Consider the following 13,939-nt stretch of genomic DNA (forward strand, 5'->3'; position numbering starts at 1 on the left):
TCTAGAAACAGCTGCCCATACACAATGATGCACATATGCAACATGGCACTGGACAAGGTTAAATGTAAGAAAAGAACATGCTTTGCAGTAAAGAGCTTGATCACATGAAAAAGAGCTGTTTAAACTTTCAGAAACACCTTCTCTAAGTTTCATTCATCAGCTAACCAGGAATATTCCACTAGTAGTATCCCTGGCATGAATGATGCAAAATCTTTCAAGCTCAGATTCAACACCACCATCCAAACCATAGTGATAACACAACCTTTCACCTATCATCAATAAAACACAGAGCTATCACTAATGCTGCCCTATGAAAATATGAGATATGAATTAAAAGTAGACCTTTTGGGCTCTGGAGCTTGTTCCACCATTCAATGAAAACACAGCTGATGTGCCTGCAACCACAATGCTGCTTTCCATGTACCTGTCCTTTTACTCCATGTGCTTCTTAAGGATCTGTCTCAAAAATGGTTCCACTACTCTTGGCTTTTAAGGAAGTGAGCACTCATGAAGAATCCTCTTCTAGCTGCTTACTTCCTCCAGCAGTTTGTCTTTTTGCTCCAAGTTCCAGCAAACTGTATTCTCGTGTTTCTAAAATTCTCACCTCATCTGTCATAAATGGGTGAGTCCTTATTTTGATTAGTGTGAACCTTACTTCCAGATTCACCCACAAGCAGAAGTACTACAAGTTGATATATTTTTAAATGGTTAGGTCTTTTGTCTGAAATTCTTAAGCCTTGGAAATCAACCAGCTTTTTGATGACATCAAACATATGGGAAAAGACTTTACAATTAATGAAAGTTCTTCAAACAAAGTGTTTTCCAGAACTACTTCCCTTTAGTAAATTGAGGAATACAAGGATATAGTTGTTTCCCTTTAGTAAACTGAGGAATACAAGTAAAGGCTATGTACAAAGTGATAAATTCCGAGGAAAGACTTTGGTACTCCAAATGATTTATGACCAAATTAATTATCTATAGCATACAAAATATAATTTTGAATGTGTATCATGTAACAATACAATAACCAAAGCTGTTAAATAATATGATCACCTCAGTTTTTAAACCACATATTTTCAGCAACATAGGTTCATAGTTATATATGAAAATAAAAATATAGGTTATGAAAGTGGAAACGTGGAGCAAGAATAAATATTTGCTTTATTTCTTACCTTTTCCAGCAATCTGAGTACATTCTGTCTCTCCTTTAGCTTTTGTATACTGAGAACAATTTTGTGCCTTGCACCTTTGGTAACACTCTGCAGCAAGAATAATAAAAAAGATTTATCAAATATTCAGTCATAATGCAACCTAATTAAAAAGTTTTATTATATTGTGTTCTAAAATTGCTTCAATATTTATATGTTTGCATGCAATTTGTTTCATGAGGCAAAATGAAGGACAAAATTAAAATGTGTCCAGCGAGGGATGAACTTTCCTTTGGTGCTGCAGATCAATGTCCTCCATATTTTAATCCATCAATGTTAGAATTCTACCTACTTGCCAAATCTACTTGTTTTATTCATTTTTTCCCAAATGAAGATGAGCTTTTGGTAGAAATAAGCTACCTAGGTGGCCTACAGTGAATATTTAGAAAAAGCAAAAATAACTTCAACAACTTTAATGACACATGTTCCCAGAAAATAACTGAAAACAGTGAATATAGTTTGATTACTTGAATTGAATTTGGGATCAGTCAGACTGGATTAAAAAGAGTTACTCAAGTAAGCCTTCAAATGACATCTGAAAAAGACTTGTATCGCCTCATGACAGTTACTCACTCATGTACCAGTAAAGACTTGAATAAAATATAAACTTTTTTTTCCCTGGCCACTGACACTGATTGTTCTTTGTGTACAGCCTTCCCCTCTCCTCCTCTCCCCACCCCGCACTTCCCACAAAGGATGCTGATGTCACCGTCAAGGACCCCTCAAGATTTGAATAAAATTGACATGCTAACTTTTAAAATTAAAAACAATGATCCATTATAACAAAAATATGATCCTTTTCAAAACAATATGCCTGATAATGCTGATAGAAAAAGTGGTGAGAATACTTGTGTGCAAATGCACATCATCTTTAGGTAAGAGGTAAATAAAACAGTTCATTTCAAATAGTGGAATGCAGTTATCAGAGTTGAACAAATTTCAAGGACTATTTTGATAAATGCTTTACAGTTTTGAAACGTGTTATGAACGGAACACATTACAGAAAATTAAATCCTCTCCATTACTATCTAAATTGTGTACTGATATAAGTATCGTGGTTAAAAATTACCTATCACAGCACTGAAACTTAACTATTGCCTTTGCATTGCTGGGGATTTTAGAAAATTCTAGTAAAAAAAAAATCACTGTTTTTGAAATTCAAACTCAAGAGCTAAGATTGGAGCACAACAGTTAGACTACACATTAGGAATATGATACTGATTACAACACACTTCAAAGTAAAATCTCATTCCATGGCAACTTTCACACCTCCCCCTCCCAAAGCCCCACCCATCAATTGCCCAAAGATCTGTGCTCTGGAGTCCCAGAGACTTGCACACTAAAAAATTCCAGTCTGTGTTTCAGAGCTGATTAATGTTACATTATCATAAAGAAATAAACTGAGGTCCTGATTTGTTCTCTCAATTGGAAGAAATAAATCTCACAATACAATTTCAAAGAGCAAAAGAATGGTTTAGGCAATATTTATGTGTGCCATAAGAATATGTAAACAATTATTTAATTGTTGTACATGACATTGAATCTTGTTCCTGTCTGCTTTCCCCCATGACTTTTCGGCAAAAGTACTCCTTTTCAAAGCTCAAAATGTAAAGTGAATTTATTATCAAAGTATATATATAGCACTATATACTACTCTGAATTTATTTTCTTGCAGGAATTAATACAATACCATACAATAGAATTAATGAAAAATTACACAAACACTGAGAGCAACGAGTGCACAAAATAAACTACACTAAAATAACAAATAATAAATAATATCCACTGGTTGTGTTCAATGATCAATTCAGTGTTGATTTGAGTAACGTTATCCCAGGAACTGATGGTTGGAGGATAATAACTGTTCCTGAATCTAGTGGTGAGAGAGCTAAGTCTCTTGTATTTCCTTTCCGATGGCAGCAACATAAGAGTATCTACTATCAGGAAGATTGAAGCACCTGAAAAGATCATAAATTGCAAGTCTTGCTTTTCCTGTAAAAATGGTGTCTTGTGCCCAAATAATTTGCTTCACCTTATTAGCAGCAGCCTTTTCCATTTACTTATTTGTTTGTTTATTTAGAGATATAGCAAAGAATAGGCCCTTCCAAACACGCTGCCCGGCAAACCCTGACAACCCCAATTTAACCCTCGCCCAATCATGGGACAATTGATAAAGACCAATTCATCTACGCAGTACGTCTCTGGACTATGGGAAGAAACCGGAGCACCCAGGGAAAAACCATGCATTCCATGGTGAGGATGTACAAACTCCTTACAGAAGGTGCCAGAAATAAACTACGAATTACAACACTGAGCTGTAATAGCGTCATTCTATTATGCTACCATGGCATCACTTTATCAAGAAGGTAAAAGTTGAACATAGAGAAAACCACAATCAAGTAGTGTCAATATGGTTTTGTGAAAGGAAATCTTCAACAGTTCCCTGAAAATGTGAAATGGGTGCAATATATTTGGATTTTCAGAGTTAATTTAATAAGGTGCTGTATAAATGATTACTGCAACAAGAACTCATGGAGTTGTGTGCAATAAATGAGCATGGACAGAGGACTAACAATTAAACAAGAGTTGTGATGGTGCATTTTTTGATTAGTAATCAGTAACTCATGAAGTGCTAAAGGGATTATTTAAAATCTGTTTTGAATACTTGAATGACGGAACTGAGTATTCTGTGGTCAAATTCACTGACGCTAAGTAGTTATGCTACTAATGGAATGATAGACTTTGCTGTAAAGAGCATGAAGTTTAAAAGCAGAGAAGTAAAGATTCAATATTATAGGATATAGGCAAGGCATACCCAAAATGCTGCACTCAGTTTCATTCTCCAGGTTTAAGAAGGATTGCTTGCATTATAACCTCCAGCTGATTCTTGGAATAACAAACAAAAATATTGAACAGCTTGGACCTATACTCATTAGGGTATAGAAAAATGAGTGGTGATCTTAATGTTACTTCATAGATTGTGAGTGACAGTGGGTAATGAGAAAACGTTTCCTCTTGTAAGTAGGCATAATTTCAGATTACCCAGGACATTTTCAAGGTAGCAGAGTCTCAGAAAGGCGGTGTCCATTATTAAGGACCTCCAGCACCCAGGGAAGGTCCTTTTCTCACTGTTACCATCAGGTAGGAGGTGGTACAGAAGTCTGAAGGCACACACTCAGTGATTCAAGAACAGCTTCTTCCCCTATGACATCTGATTCACAAGTGGACATTGAACCCTTGAACACTACCTCACTTTATTAATATATATTGTTTGCTTTTTGATCAATTTTAATCCATTCTATATACATATACCATATTTAATTTACATATTTATTATTATTTTTCTTCTTCTACATTATGTATTGCATTGAACTGCTGCTGCTAAGTTAATAAATTTCACGGCACATGCTGGTGATAATAAACCTGATTCTGAGAAGATGAGAAGAATTCACATCTCTGAGTGAGTCTTGAATCTTTAAAATCCTCTACCAAGGATACTATTGAAGCATAGCCAAACCACAGGGGAGCCAAGGGATGCAAGAGAAAAGCAAGAAAGTGGTGTTGAGGACAAGATTGGATCAACTATGATCTTATTGAATGAAGCTCATTCATGGGGTGCCTGGGCTACACTTGTGCCATCTCAGTTATCTAAGCCTTGTGCACAGGAAAGGAAGTACTCTGCTAAATTCCTTTTGAAACATTCCTTAAAACACTATATTTTGGAGAAGTACATCCAAACTTGGAGAGACCTTTTTGATTGCAAATGCGTAAATCCTTGATGTTTGACAAACAGTGCCATGTAAATGTAAACCAATAATGCAAGAACAAAATCTGCCTCCTGTGCACACATAAGCTCAAATAAATTGATAAGCGAAATTTCACAAACTGAAATTGGTTTAAAAGGAATAATGGGTATCAACATCTTTGACGATCTATCCTGGACTTAACATATTGATACAATTAGAAAGAAGGCATGACAGCAGCTATATTTCATTGGGCATTTGAGGAAACTTGGCAAATCACCAAGTAAATGTGCAAATGTACTGTGGTAAGTACCCTAACTGACTGCATTACAATCGGGTATGGAGGAGCAACCACACAGAATCAAAAAAACTTCAAAATGTTGCTAGCTCCAATATGGACACTAGTCTCTCCAGCATCGAGGACATATTCAAAAGGTGATGCCTCAGAAAGGTGGCATCATTGAAGACTCCATCACCAAGAACATGACCTCTTCTTTTTGCTACAATCAAGGTGGTGGTATAGGAGCCCAAAGAACTGCTTCTTCCCCACCACCAGATTTCTGAATGGAGGATTAGGCCACCAGGCACTCTGATCCAGCCCCAGAATTCAATATGATCATGGTTGATCTACACTGGCCTCAACATTTATTGTTCCAGTTCTCCATTACTTTCAAATCCTCAAATTTACACATATTTAATTATATCACCTTAAATAGATAGCTATATTTAAGGTGGACGTACATACCCTGTGCTGCATACTTTTGCTCATATTTTCTGCCCTATGTTGGCTCACAGCAGACCAATCCTAACAGTCTCAATTCCCTGTAAATTATTCTGTCACATACATTTGAGGGAAAAAGAGCTTTTAATATTTATAAGTTTGAGGAAAAAAGTAATAAACTTTCTTGTCCAAAACATGTTGCCAGTACCCAAAGATGTTCCCTAACTTTTAAATGCTGCCCTTTAACAGCCTCACTTGCATTGGGGATCACCTGGCCTCCACCATCCTCAAGTAGAGAATTCCAGAGATTCAATAACCTGGGAGAAAAATATTTCTACAGTGCTCAGTTTTAAATGATTGGACAATTATTTTATAGCCATGTTCCCTTGTTTGTGCCTCTTCCACCAGTAAAAACAATAACTATACTCCATCAAAGCCTTTGAGGATCTTAAGATGTTTGAATCAGATCATTCTTCTAAATTTCAAGAAATAGAGACTAAATTGTTTAACCTCTCTTGATATGATAATCCTCCCATTTCAGGAATTATTCCCGTGAATCTCTTTCAGACTGCCTTCAATGTTTCTACATCTTTTTTGAGCTAAAGGCACCCATGTTGCATTTCTTTAACTGTAAATGAACAAGATCAGTGCAGAGGCGTGCCTTCATACAATGCTTTCAATGATTTCATCCTCCAAATCTTTATTTTCATTGTAACATTCCAGATGATTGTTAATACCTTCAAATTCTGCATAGTTTCTAATTTGTTGAAGTAGTGAAATCTTTTCATTTACACTCCTGGCCATTTCTGACATTTCCAGGCCTGAATGCCTAAAACCGCAGTGAGCAAAACAATTCTAAATTGTATTAATACTTATTCTTGCCAACTATCAGTGACAAAAATCATGCTTTTTGAACACAAACATGCACAAATGTCACTATTTAAAAACTGTTTGTTCTAAGCACAGTACAGTGTCTAACTCCATGAGTTCACGGGACTGCTTGCCAACTATTTCCTTTCTCAATTAAGCGGCATAGTGCCCCAAATAAGCAAAGGGGGTCCTGGCTATTTTCTTAATTAGTTTTTGTTTTTCTCTAATAAGTGGCTGCCCTGATTAACTGATAGACTAATTAACTGGAATCTACTGTATTTAATACCCAGACCAATTCAATCTGCAACCACTTTTCTGTAACTGTTATGAAATCATACTCATATGTTGCAGTCTGTGCTGTTAATTCATCTATCTTGGTGCAAATGCGACATACATTCAAATAAACACCATTTAGTTTTTCTTACATGGTTTTTAGTAGGTCTGATCTTACTGTGCTGCATACATTTATGTTTTCTGCAACAGTCTGTACACTTTGTTCGTCAATTTCCCCCTCGCTATCCTGTGTCGATGCACTCTCATTTCCTCTTCATTTATTAAAAATCCTGTCTTGAAGCTCTCTCCTCCCCCCATTCAAATTGGGTTGTAGACAGGATTTATGTGATAAACTAAAGATTGGCAATGAAAAATGATGCTTTAAGGCAAGTTAATATTTAAAATCAGTCAAATATTTCATCCTAAATCTTCAAGGTAGCTTAGAAAATGTAGCCATGAGAATGAAAGGGTCAAAGTGCCCTAAAAGACACTTATAATTTGAACGATATTTTTCAGCTCTTTATGTAGTACAAATCATGATTACTAGTTAATAGAAACATCTTGACAAAATCTTGAAATGAAATAATAGGGAGAAACATCCAGATTGATATAATTCATATAAAATCATAAGACATAGGAGCAGAATTAGGCCTTTCGGCCAATTACATCCATTCTACCATTATATCATGGCTGATGTATTTTCCCTCTCAGCACACTTTTTTGCCTTGTCTCCATATTGCTGAAGAACTTATCAATCTCTGCTTTAAAAATACACAGTCACTTGGCCTCCGCAGCCTTTTAGCAATGAATTCCAGATTTGCTACCCTCTGGCTAAAGAAATCCCTGCCTATCTTTTCTAAAGGGATGTCCTGCTATTCTGAAGCTGTGCCCTCTAGTCTTGGACTCTCCCACTACTAGAAACATCCTCTCCACATCCAGTCTATCCTAGCCTCTCAATACTTGATAGGTTTCACCACTCATTCTTCTAAACTCCAGTGAGTATAGACCCAGAGCCATCAACAGATCTTCATACATTGACTCTTTCATTCCTGGAATATTTATTTTAAACCTCCTCTATACTCTCTCCAATACCATCACATTCTTAGATATGGGGCCCAAAATAGTTTATAATACTCAAAGTGTGGTCTGATTAATTCTTCAGCATTACAACCTTGCTTTTATTTTCTACTTCTCTCAAAATGAATACTAACATTGCATTTGCCTTCCTTACAATTGACTCAACCTGCAAGTTAACCTTAGGAAAATCCTGTACTTGGAATCCCAAATCCTTTTGTACCCCTGAACTTGTTCATTGTTTAGTAAATAGTCTACACTTTTATTCTTTCTACAGAGTGAAAAGACCATTCTCTACACTGAATTCCATTTGCTATTTCTTTGCCCATTCTCCTAATCTGTCAAAGTCCTTCTACGGACTTCCTGCTTCCTCCACAGTACTTACCTCTCCATCTATATACGTATCACCTGCAAACTTGAGAGCAAAGTTATCAATTCCACTATCCAAATCATTAACATACAATGTGAAAAACAGTAGACCTGAGGAATACCACTGGTCATGGGCAGACAACCAGAAAAGACTCCCTTTTGTTTCCCACTCTGCTAGTCAACCAATCTTCTATCTAAGCTAGTATCTTTGCTGCAATACCATGGGCTCTCATCTTACTTAGCAGCAGCAAAGGCCTAACTGAAAATCCAAGTAAACAATATCCACTGACTTTCCTTTATCTATGCTGCCTGCTATTTCCACAAAGAATTCCAACAAATTTGTAAGGCAAGAATTCCCCTTAAGGAAATCATGCAGACACTGGCCTATTTTATCATGTGCCTTCGAGTACCCCAAAACCTCATCCTTAGTAATGGACTCCAACAACTTACCAATGACTGAAGTCAGGCTAATTGACCTATAATCTCCAGTATTTTGCCTCCCTCTTTTCTTAAAGAGTGGAATGACATTTGCAATTTTTCAATCCACTGGAACCATTCCAAAATCTGTTGTTTCTTGAACAATCACTACTAATGCCTCCACAGTCCTTTCAGCTACCTCTTTCAGAACCCTGGGCTACAAGTCAATCTGGTCCAGGTGATTTATGTACCTTTAGACCTCCTCAAGCACTTTATCCTTAGTAATAGTGATTACACTCAATTCTGCCCCCTCACTTTCTTGAATTTCTGGCAAGCTGCAAGTCTGAAGACTGATGCAAAATACTTACTTATTTCATCTGCAATTTTCTTGATCCCCATTTACAGTACTGGCTAGTTTCACCATATTTCACCTTCTCTCTCTTTTTTGAGTTACCTTTTTGGGATCACGAGGAGTAAAGAGTAAATCAAAGTACAGCTGGTAAAGTTTTATTTGATTCTTTTCTACACATTATGAGATCTATCTATGGATATAGGCTGTTCTAAAAAGCAAAAGAATATGTTTTCATCCCATACAGACTTCGCCAAATTAAAGACCATACCATGAAAAATTCATCTGTTTATTTTCCAAAGTTCAATATATTCCCCACCCAACACACAAAAAAAAGCTAATAAATTGCAAGTTTCTGTTCCAGTTCAGAATCTATTTTCAGAACACTCCATTGTAAAAGCCAAAATTGTGCTGGGTCAAGAAGAGAACTTCAAACATATTGCCAATTATTTCAAATTCTAATTTTTAAATTCATGCCTAATTTTGATAAGTTATTGAAAAGTGAAAAGATATAACCCACTTTATCTAAATATACTTGAGTAGTTGATCTATACATTAAGGAAATGCACAGAAGCCCATTAACCATATTTGTAATTGAGACAATACAAAATCAAAAAAATTCTGCAGTGTGAGCATTTACACTGAACAGTTCATCCTATTCAGTGAGTAAAACCTTTACTTTGTTTCCAAGACCTAGTAGCCAGCCTTACAGAACACATACAATATCACTGATATTACAGCCCAGAAAGGGATTTTATAGCATTTTAAAAGATATATTAATACTACAATAAGGAAAGAAAAGTAATTTGCATAAGGCCAATTCTACAATCTTAAAACATGAATGAATTAATGAAAGCACCAAGTTTATTTTTTGCAACTGCTTTTGAAATGAGAATACTAAAATCAAATTAAGTTAGAGATCAAAATTGGACAAACAGAAGACATAGCAAACAAGCTTGGCTATGTTTCATTGCTCTTTACTAAAATCAGAAACCACAATTAGATTTTCTCCTATCATGTAGTCTCCTGTTATATAGTCTCCTGAACTTTCATATTTATGACAACCCTACACAAATTACGTAAAAGCAAAAGATATCCTCACTAGTTTTGATAATTTGTAAAATATTGAAGCCATTTATTTCAAATAAGCTTTGTAAATATTGCATTAACAATTGTCTTTGCATAAATGAAAGAACAAGCTAAATTTACTTGGATGGAAAGTGAAATATATTTGGATGGATTGCAAGAATATCTGTATTCATGCAGTCAATCAGCAGTAATTTAGTCTTTATCCATTTTGATGAAATCTTTGTCTAATTCTATCTTTTAAGAGGAACCCTGTTTATCTCGACTTAGACACATACATAGAAAATGTATTCAGGGCTGTTGGTTATTATAACACATTTGCAAGGGTTTGAAGGGAAACTAGCCAGGTTCTGCCACGATATTCAGATTTATTTATTGTATGCACAGTTACAAGAAAAAGTTGTGAACTCTTTGCAATTACTTGGTTTTCTGCATTAAGTACTTATAAAATGTGGTTTGATCTTCATCTAAGTCACAATAACAGGCAAACAAAATCTGCCAGAACTAATAACACAAATAATTGTACTTTTTATGTCTTATTAATCACATTGTTCAATTATTCACAGTCCAGGCTGGAAACAGTATGTGAACCCTTGTATTTAATAACTGGTAGAACCTCCTTTAGCAGCAATAACCTCCACAAAATGCGGCTTGCAGCTGCTGATCGGCTTGCAATCAGCAAGAAGAAAATTTAGACCATTCCTCCATATAAAATTGTTTCAGTTCATCACTAGTTCTAGGATACCTTGCATGAACAGTGCTCTTCAGGTCATGCCCACAGTATCTCAATTTGGTTAAGGTCGAGACTCTGACTTAGCCATTCCAAAATACATATTTATTTCTTCTTAAACTATTCTGTTGTTGATGTATTCTTGTGTTTTGGATCATTGTTTTGTTGCATCATCTTCGGGTGCTGGACCACTACCCTGACATTCTCCTGTAAAATGTCTTGACACAATTTTGAATTCATTGTTCCTTCAAAGATTTCAAGTTGTCCAGGCCCAGACGCAGCAAAGCAGCCCCAAACTACAATGCTCCTTCCAACATGCTTCACAGTTGGGATGAGATTTTGGTGTTACTGTGCAGTAGCCTTTTCCCTCCGAACATTGTGGTGTGTGTTTCTGCCAAAAAGTTCAACTTCTGCCTCATCTGTCCACAGAACATTGTCTGAGAAGTGTCAGGAAAAACATCTAGGTGATCTTTTGCAAATTTGAGACGTGCAGCAGTGTTTTTTTTAAATGGAGATCAATGGTTTCCTTCCATGAACACCATACTTGTTCAGTGTTTTTCTTACACTGGATACATGAACAGAGACTTTAGCAAGTTCTAGAGATTTCTGCAGATCTTTTGTTGTTACCTTTGGGTTCTTTTTCACTTCCTTCAACATTATAAATTGTGTTCTTGGTGTGATCTTTGCAGGACACCCACTCCTAGGGAGAGTAGCAACAGAGTAACATCCATTTGGAGACAATTTCTCTTACTCTGGAGTGATGAACTTTCGGGTCTTTAAAAATGTTTTTGTAGCCTTTTCTAGCTTCATGCATCTCTACAATTCTTCTTCTCAGATCCCCTGAAAGTTGCTTTGATTGAGGCATGGTGTGGATAAACAGATCTTTCTTGAGAAGAGCAAGCTCTGTCAGTAACCTGACTTTACATGTCTTTTTTATAGAACAGGGCTCCTCTACAACTCACACCTCCAATCTTATACCATTGATTGGATCACCTGGCTCCAAATAGCTTTTGTCGAAAGCATTACCCCAGAGATTCATATATTTTTTTAACCAAGACTGAGATTGATTAAATGGTGTACTCAGTATTGATGAGAAGTAGTATAATTGTTTGTGTGTTATTAGTTTGAGCAGATTGTGTTTGTCTATTATTGTGAAGTAGATGAAGATCAGATCACATTTTATGAGTAATTAATACAGAAAACCAGGTAATTGCAAAGGGCTCATAAACTTCTTGCAACTGTACATCAAAACATACAGTGAATTGCACTGTTTGCGTCAACAACCAACGCACCCAAAGATGTGCTGTGGTCAGCCAACAAGTGTTGCCACACATTCCGGCATTAACATAGCATGCCCATAACGTTCAGCAGAACAACATAAGCAACAATACAACAACAACAAAACAAAAACCAGGCAACAGCAGCAAAACAAGCCTCTTCCCCACCCACCCCACCACCAACACATCCACTCGCACATGTGGACAGGTCTCCAACCCCAGGACCTTTGGGTTTCTGTCTCCAGACTCATTAAGCTCTGGACTGACGACCTCTGGGAATTGATCACAGGACTTCCCAATCACAGGTTGATCTCTGGGCCTCAACTTCCAGACTGACACAGATCTCCCACCCCAGTGACCTGGGGATCAGTGATCATTGTGATTCTTGCCTGTATGGACCTCCAACCCTGGAGATCGCAGGCCTTCTCACTGCCTGCCGATCTGACCTCCAAGATCACAGAGCTTTGACTGCGGAATGCTCTGACCTGGATTACAAACACCAGTTCTTTCTCCTGACTCTTCATTTATTGTCTTTAACAACCCCTCATCTGTGCCTGAACTCTAACATGATCCCTTACTCCTCACACTGCTTCCAAAACCATCCCTATGAAGGTAAAAATACAATGAAGTCTGAGCCACAACATCAACAGACATCGCAGCTCAGTGCCACCTTTATCTGAAGATGGCATTGAAGCCATGTGGGCCAGTTAGGGAGAGAAGGATAAATCCATCTTTGCAGTGATAGCTTGGTTAGCAGATTTTGCTGGGGAGAAAAAGAATTTACATGGAACTCATAATGCTTCAAGATAGATCCTTTTGTTGCAATGCAGAACAGTAGTCACCACAGAGAGAACAGAACTTGCAGAGACCGCCTACATTACATAGAAAACCATAGAAAACCTACAGCACTATACAGGCCCTTTGGCCCACAAAACTGCGCCGAACATGTCCTTGCCTTAGAAATTACCTAGGGTTACCCATAGCCCTCTATTTCTCTAAGCTCCATGTACCTCCAAGGATCTACCATGTACATATTTGCTTTGTTACGAATGTGCCACAACTCTGAGGGGCCGAAGGGTACAAAGTCGCCCCCTCCTTTTTGAGAATCGCAAGATCACTATTAATTCAGGTCTGGGACCCAGGAAATGAGAGAGAATCCACAAGGTTTGGAATGTGCCCTGGCCTCAGCGAAACAAAGCCACTGATAACAGCCATTGTCTCTTGGAGATGGAATTGTGTATTGAGTACTGTAATATTCATTGAAGCTCCTCAGGGGACAACCAGAGTGGGCTGGTTGAGGGATTGCATCATCCCAACCTGATTGACATCTGAGACCCTGTGAGTAAGGATAAAAGAGGGTCTGGGGAACAACCCCTTTAGACGCACCAGGAGAAACGCTGGAAATCCAGTGACAGCGTTTTATAGTGAACGCCAGTGAGGGCTCGTGTGTGTGTCCTCCCTTGCCAGGGTGGCAGGCTCATCACGGAAGAACAGCTTAGCTAAAGGAGAGGCCACAAGTGAATGGCCACACTAACGAGACTCCGAAGGATCAAAATCATAACAGGAATTGGCAAGTTTTTCTCCAAATCTGTCTCTCTCTCCAACCAAAGGCTGCAGCCTGCATGAACTGAGTGACTTTTATATTTCCATCGGACAATACATTATCCCCTAGACAACAATAGAGCTTATTTCTTATTGATTATTATTATACCCACACTTTTAGATTTAGTATTGACGACGTATATTATCTGTATGTTTGCGTCGATATTATTTTTGTGTATTTTTACTAATAAATACTGTTAAAAATCGTATCATCAGACTT

The 13,939-nt window shown here is 37.2% G+C and overlaps 1 protein-coding gene across 4 annotated transcripts in view; it reads right to left on the minus strand.

Annotated features, from left to right (window-relative positions):
- The window catches only part of samd4a (sterile alpha motif domain containing 4A), a 181,965-nt gene that overhangs the window by 44,451 nt on the left and 123,575 nt on the right, over positions 1-13,939 (minus strand). For all 4 annotated transcript variants that reach the window (XM_059957729.1, XM_059957735.1, XM_059957721.1 and 1 more), the window contains one exon: positions 1,173-1,259. In XM_059957729.1, coding sequence (XP_059813712.1) covers positions 1,173-1,259 — 87 coding nt within the window. The remainder of the gene's footprint in view (positions 1-1,172; positions 1,260-13,939) is intronic.

The sequence above is a fragment of the Hypanus sabinus genome, chromosome 2 (genome assembly GCF_030144855.1).
Source record: "Hypanus sabinus isolate sHypSab1 chromosome 2, sHypSab1.hap1, whole genome shotgun sequence".
Lineage (NCBI taxonomy): Eukaryota > Metazoa > Chordata > Chondrichthyes > Myliobatiformes > Dasyatidae > Hypanus > Hypanus sabinus.